The following is a 7374-nucleotide window of genomic DNA, read 5'->3' on the forward strand; positions in this document are numbered from 1 at the left end:
TCCTTTAAGACATTCTGAAATAATTACGATCTCGCGTGGCTTTGTCAAAATATTTTCAATGAGACGTGGTCTGTCCACCAAAACGACTTCGTGACTTCGCAAAAGCGAACACTTTCCATTATTTCGTGGATGATGGAAATAGCTGCCCAACATTTGAATACCCAATGTGCTAATGAAGACCTATAAGCTGCAAAGCTGGAGGCACGGTTTAAATTTAGTCCCTCGGCACCTCACAGAGCACGGTTTAACAGCCTCATTCGGACGTGCCCATGGTCGGCAGCCGCCTTCCAGACAGCTCCTGTATTCGGACCGCGCGTTTGGCACAGTGGCCGTTCTTAGAACCGTCACTGGCCCACTGTTTACGGTGCCGGCGCCGTGAGGTAGCACGGTTCTGGCTGTGACTAACCAGCAGAGCGGGGCCGACACCGGCCGCCGGCGCCGTGCTATCAATGGAGACCAAACCTAGCCGGCTCCCGGGGGAGGCACTGGTTGGCTGTGTCATCAGCCCACCAGCAGCGGGCGGCACACAGCTCACCATGCACGGCGCGCAGCCCGGCTAATTCGGCAACCACGCGCCGACTCTGCGTGACACTGCTCCGTTAGCCGAAGGGCGCAGCCGAGGGTAATGCAAAGGAGCACGGCCCGCTGCTGCAATACCCACATCGTCCACGGCGCTGCTTTACATTTTGTTTCGATCGTTGTTTATTTTTGGCATTAACTGACGTAGACGGGTCGACAAATCATATTCGCCAGTACAGGAACCTCGTTGGTAAGCCGACGACGATAGATGAGGTGAATAGGGGTCCACTTATTTGGGTGTCCCTACAGACATAAGTCAAATAAACAGACAGCATACACCGCTTAACGGACACGGTTCGGATGCCTCTCTTTTTCGGCACAAAAATAAATCATGCAGTAGCGATGAACAAGACAGAATTCGCCGTAAAAAGCACGACGATCTCTAGGAAAAGGAATGATAGACAAGCCAACTGGGAAAAAGAATTTGATAAATAAAGTTAAAAACAATGAGGGAGAACCGTAATTCCCAACCAAATTTCCATTCGGCTTGCCGCGCCTTATCCTCTGTGCAAGGTGCATCATAGACAAATACAGTTCTGGCGACTCCAGTTGAACTACTGGCTATCGCAAGGCTTTGACCCGTGTCGGTTTTTCACTACCATACGATTGCATAGGGTTGTCCAACGGACCAACGAAAACGTCGCCACAGGTAAGTAACACTAAAAAATGGATAATCGACCTTATGGTCACCACCTCAACTTTGCGTTGAACAGCATCGTAACTTTGCATACGCCGCAACTAGCTTGGCAACTAGCAGCCAGCAATAGGGTCGCCCCGGCAGGTGACAGGTTTGGACCGGGTGGGAGCGGCTCCACGACAGGTCGCACCGCCACTGCAGCAGCAGCTTCCTAACGGGGAAATAACGGCAATGTCAAATCAGACAACCCAATAGCCATCCTCGTGGCGTCCCAAACGGCAGTGTCGACAGTCCAGCTAGATGCAGAGCTGTATCCACGGTGACAATATCGCTGCCATATGCAGCCATATCTGGGATCACTGGAGCCCCCGACATGGTCCTGCTCTCGGCTGGCAATGTCTGGCCAATGCCCACTGCCCGGTGACGCTAGCCGGAGTGGAGAGGCGCCTTCCAGAGAGTGAGCCGCAGTGGGCGGACGGGCGGGCACCGTCTCGCGGCCGCCGCAGAGGACACAAGTCACTCTGACGTCACATCGGCGGCAGGGCGGAGCTGCGGTCAACAATGACAACAACAGGTCCGGGGGCCGCCCGCCAGCCGCCGCCCGCGCGCAGCGCGCCCGCACAAAAACGACCACCGGCATACGCTTTTCCCGGACCTCAACTGGGCCCTCACCTCGGTCTCAACGGCCCACTGCTACCGGCGAGGGGTAAACTTTAATCTCGGAAATGGACCACGGATACCAGGGGGATTTGAATCTCAAGAGTGAGCCGCAAGACGCCTGAATCTTAGAATATGCCACAAGTAACCAGGCGCGTTTTAATTTCCGGAGAAGACCGCATATTGCGATTATATAACCAGTAGAAGCTGCACCTCGGAAATGAGTCCCAACGATAACAGCTGCGCGTGAATCTCGAATAAACTAGGAACGCGTGCGTTTTAGGAAAATAGCCGGGACATCTACTACCGGCTACATGTGCGATAAGTCAATGATAGGCAAGGTACCACTACATCATAATTCAATTGCTGCTGTCTACTCCAGGGAGGTGACAGGGGTGTACTTGCGACTCAAAGTAAGATCGACCCGGCGTCCACACCAAGTACCCACGATGTCCATTGATTGAAAGGCCGACCGGACGCAATGCCATTGGTGAAGTCTTACTGCGTCCGGTGGGCAGGCACTCGGTTCTTAACACTGCCACTATGACGAAAGACAGCTCACACCCAACAGCAGTCAGTCGGTTACTCACCTAGTTCCCTGGCGTTTACTGTTGCTTGTATCCGCCATCTCAGCCTGCAAAACGGACGTACGAAGGTCATAAGACAATACTGATCAGAGTACAAACACTTAAGAGCATTAAAACACAATCACCACTTGGCAACATCACCCGACACCGCATATAACCCAACGCTGACATGCCCCGAGCATAGCAACTACGTCCATTACAACGTTCCAGTCGTATAATACAGCCGGCCCGTGTCAGAGCACGCCCCCTGTCTAGGGTGGCGGTATTCACCGGGTCAGGTATCTCATCCTCCTGGGTCACCATGGGCACCAATCGGGCGGGCAGGGAGCCGCCGTCCCCGCCCGCCGCCGTGGAAACGAGCGCCACACCTTAGCTGCGCTTCTGAGACAGCTGAGTTCCGTCAGCCAAGGCGTTACTGCACTACGCCCGGTCACCCAGGACCGGACGGTGAACGGAAATCCGCTTCACAGCACAACAGTACATCCGTTCAACAAAAGAAAACTAAGTAATGCTCTTTCAGTCTTTCCTGTGTCTTCCTTGCCACGGCGATTCACTGTAGCGGCGGCCTCACTCGCCACGGACGACTATCACCTTCACTCAATTCGCCAAACCTCCGCTGCATCTTATCAAACTTCACTTAACCACTAGTCTGCACTACCACTGCTAGACGAGCTGCTTCACTCACTTCACCAAACTTCCACACAGCGTCGCTAGCACGTCCTGCAAATAATACTGGCTGCTGCACAGACTACAGCACGATACACAGGCAGCTGTCAGCGCGTGGCGCCGTGGCAGACCGGTACTGCGACACTGGCGGATGAGGCGCCCTGACACGGGAGCGCCGCCGAGAGCGTGCTGCTGTCTAAGGAAGAACTACCAGCCGGTTGGCCAGATGACACGACACGGAGACACGCCAGCCACTGGACCTGCGCGAGCGGCACAGTCCCAGGCAATAATTACCGCACATCGGAGCACGCGACAGAAGACAGCACAAGTGAGGCTTCAGAATGACTGAGTCCAGCTTCCGGTAAGGAAATGAGACGAAAATAATTATTTCAGATCAGACAGGAATGCAACATATTACGGTATCAAATAATTCGCGAATATCTGAAATGTTACCCAGCTGTTGTTTTCAAAAAAGGCGACGACCGACGAAGTGAAATACCAGTACGGGCTTAAATAAAAGAGCCCAACCGCAAATGTGATGACTTGCTGACAATGAGACCGGAATGCCTGCTAATCCGGATTGTGGATGGCGTCGCATGCAATAACGAGTGTAAGACCACCAGCACCGTAGGTACCTACTAGGATTAGCTAGAAGCTGCTGAGAAACAACTCAACAGTAACGCCTAAAACTTCATCAGTAAACCTTGACACCGATCGAGCCTCTCTCTCCCACCCCCGCCGCCAGTCTGTCCCCGCGGTCACCGTTCACAGTCCAGTCCACCGGGAGCCAAACCGCGGCTCTGACGGTATGTGACACCAGCGCACGCGACCGATGGAAAGTCGCGTGCCGACCGACAGTTGTCACACCTTTCTGGCTTTATCTGCCATCGCCGTGGGCCGCTGCCAGGTAAGCCGCAGAGGTGCGCCCGGCTTGCAGTGGTGACTGCGCGGTGCGGGCTGCCGGGACAGCTTTCAAAGGGTGATGGCGAGTGATTCGACAGTCTTCTTATCACAACCCATTGATTTATCACAACCCATTGATTTGCTTTTTTCCTAAGGTAGTTGTCTGAGCTGGACAGTGGACAACAACTTGAACTGGTAGCCGAGATAGAAGTGGAATAACTTCATGGAGTGCACCCCCCCCCCCCCTCCCCCAGGCCAGTCAGCTAGTGCGACACAGTGGCCTTGGGGTTCATCCTTCAGAACAACTGGGCACCCCACCACCATTTCTCTCAGATCACCTTGCCACATGGGTTGAATATAGACTTATCAGAGTAAAATGTTCTTCGCAAACATGACAAAACACAACAAATAAAACACTCTACAGCAGGTAAATGAGACTTTCAACTCTTGCCAGTTAACAAATGATCTTCTTTTACACTGTTTCACCTTTGAACCATCCTGATTTTTAAGACATGTAGCATAGCTATTTATTAATTTTTAGGTCTTTTCATAGCCATTTGGTGCAGATAACTGTTACCACTTACCTACCATCCTGGTAAGTGGTAACTTTTTTCTGTGAGACCTTAGAGCAGGTAGCCCCTTGGCATTCTTTGACTTGGGCAGTGGGCACTGGGCACCTTCTACCAGGTGAAAAGCAGCTGTTGCTGTTAAGTAGGTACCTATAAGGTAAGATTTTTCATACATTTGGGTTGGGCATTTGAATAAACAAGTTGAGGGGAGCTGGAGCCTGTGCTAGGCACAGCTCACTCCATAGGGGCCTGCCCCTACCATCTGTTTAGGCAATTCTGGGAAATGGGGAGAGTTTAGGAGTAAAAATTTAGCATACCCATGAAAACAAGGTACATCCAGCCCCACTTAAATGACTCTACTAGCTGCGGCTGCTACCACCAACTGCAGACCATCCCTGCTGGAAGTCTTGTGAATCTACCAATGGTATACCAATAATGGTATAACTAACACAGAGCAACAAAAACAAAGCCCTCACCACCACAAGTCCAAGTCTCGTCTCTACAAAATGAGCTACAGAACAGGCCTCTACTTATGTTCTATAAATTGATTTGGTTGGCCACAATGCAACTGTGACATTTACAGGGCAGAGGATGTTCGAATAATCCTGGGAAAAGTAATAAGAATACCAAGTTTGTTACCATAACTTGATGGCTTAGATTAGGAAATAACTGATAGTCATTTGTACTGAAATGTCATGCACTCCAACTCTGAATTTAATGGAAACAAAGTATCAGAACATTCAAGCCTTGAAACATTTCAATTTACCTGCCTTTTTGTTTTAGGACAACATCTACACAATGTGAAAAGTTACTATGACATATCCCATGAGAACTTGCTTACAGACTTAATAAAGATGCACAGAAATTTAGAGAGACAAGTTACCATATACTGCCAGGCACATAGAAAGGATTTTGCTCAGAGAGGGGCCACAGGTAGCAGCCTAGTGCCGTACCCCTCCATAAAAGGAAAACTCATCAGATTTGGCCCACTATATCATTATTAACTTTTTCATTTTATTTCTTTTACTTTTAGCCTTCAGGGAGGGCCATGCCTCCCCCCTAGCGATGTCCCTGTATAGCGCCCGCTGCAGACAAGTTTGTTAGTTCAAGTTGGAGTGTTACTGATTGACAGCATTGCGCTTACCACAGCCCCAGTGTTATCATGACACAATGTCTATAGAAAATAAAAGTCTCACCTTTGATGAACTCACAGATGACACACGGGCTGAATCTCCATAACAATCGAGAACGGTTAAAAAAGGGCAGCAAACCGCACAAACCCCGTTCAGATCAAAATTGATTTCCTTTAGCACTGCGCATCAATCTATTCGTCCAAATGACAATTTTTTAGGGCAAATAGTGGCCGAAGTCCTTTTCTCCCGATCCTCATCACATATATCACCACTCGAGCACTGATAAATATTTAATCAGCGACCAACTGGCGAACCGACCTCACCCACCGCGCTCACCAAACAAACTGAGGGTGAATGCGCAGCATTTGTCTCTATCGCCATCTTGCGAAAACAGCTGACTACTCAACTGACAAAAATTGTTGAAGCATATGACGTCAAATTAAAAGTATTTCAAAATGCAGTCATCAGCAAAAGGTGTTCAAGTTGTTTTGAATATAAACATAGGCGGATTTCGATTTTGCTTTATGACTGATGGAAGATGAGGCTTTCAATCCATATACACTCATGCTGGTGCTCAAGGCCAGGAGAAGGCCGACGCCCAGGTATTCTTTTGTTTGACTAGTGCTTCTCATGTCACTCAGAAGATGTCGCTAAAACGCACGGTGTCTGCCAGACTGGTAGCTTGTGCTGCCACCTACGTAAATTATTATGGTGCAGATGACGCTGCATGTGACCATCCAACCACCGCATACCGCTTGCACGTTCTCCCCGTTCTCCCTCACAAACAACATTACCAGGTCCTCCGGGCTGACGGCTGACGGACCAACCAGACAACCAGTGGTGTGGGCAAGCCCTTGATTTGACTGCAGGGGCATTCCACGTCAAATCGAACAAAAATCGGCTGTTTTGCACCTTACCATCAGCGATTTCATTATAAATTGGTGAGCGAGTTCCTGTGTGGCCCCGGGCATTACATTGATGTTTTTTGCACATTCTGACCACAGGTCTTCTAAATATAGGGCATCAAATTTTTACAAAATGTTGCATCTTTATATTTTTGAACGACCATAACTTTGGTTGTACTTGTTTGATTTGAATGAAATAAACCTTACTGTTTAGGTAATTTCTTAAGCATTTGTTTAGAATTGCACCTACTTAAATATATGACCTTGAAATTTGCTTAACTCTGTTCTTAAGCACAAATATTGAAATAGCAAAAAACACGTCACCTTCGATTTGGCTCATTTTCATATATTTTATTGCCTACCATATTCTTAATAACCTGTGAAAAAATTAGAGTGGGCCATTCATAAGTTTTGAAGAAAATTGCACATATGCAAACGTATGTTAGCACGCGCAGTGGAGGGGGGAAGAGCGAATTTCGCCCACCCCTCCTGTTTTTCGCCAATATCTCATAAGATTAATGCGAAATTAATTATGGCTACCTGTCAAGAATTGAATGGGGCATCTCATCGTGCAAGCAATAAGAAAATCGGTTCACAATTGTTCTAGTAATAGCGGTGTAAAGTGAACATCCTGTCGCCGCAGCGACCCGGCGACTCGGCAGCCGGCGCCGACCGCTACGCGCCGCCTGAATTGTAGACTGTGCCGGGACGGAACGGAACGGTTCCGTCTTTACATCG

The 7374-nt window shown here is 49.3% G+C and overlaps 1 protein-coding gene across 1 annotated transcript in view; it reads right to left on the bottom strand.

Annotated features, from left to right (window-relative positions):
* LOC122391888 (beta-arrestin-1-like) overlaps window positions 1–6085 on the bottom strand; it is a 73894-nt gene extending 67809 nt beyond the window's left edge. Inside the window, exons 1-2 of the mRNA XM_043386208.1 lie at window positions 5795–6085; window positions 2464–2507 (exon numbers count right to left, since the gene is read on the bottom strand). Coding sequence (XP_043242143.1) covers window positions 2464–2501 — 38 coding nt within the window. The 5' untranslated portion in view covers window positions 2502–2507; window positions 5795–6085. The remainder of the gene's footprint in view (window positions 1–2463; window positions 2508–5794) is intronic.
* Window positions 6086–7374: the final 1289 nt, after the last annotated feature.

This window comes from Amphibalanus amphitrite, unplaced genomic scaffold (assembly GCF_019059575.1).
Source record: "Amphibalanus amphitrite isolate SeventyFive unplaced genomic scaffold, NRLGWU_Aamphi_draft 000460F_arrow, whole genome shotgun sequence".
Taxonomy (NCBI): Eukaryota; Metazoa; Arthropoda; class Thecostraca; order Balanomorpha; family Balanidae; genus Amphibalanus; species Amphibalanus amphitrite.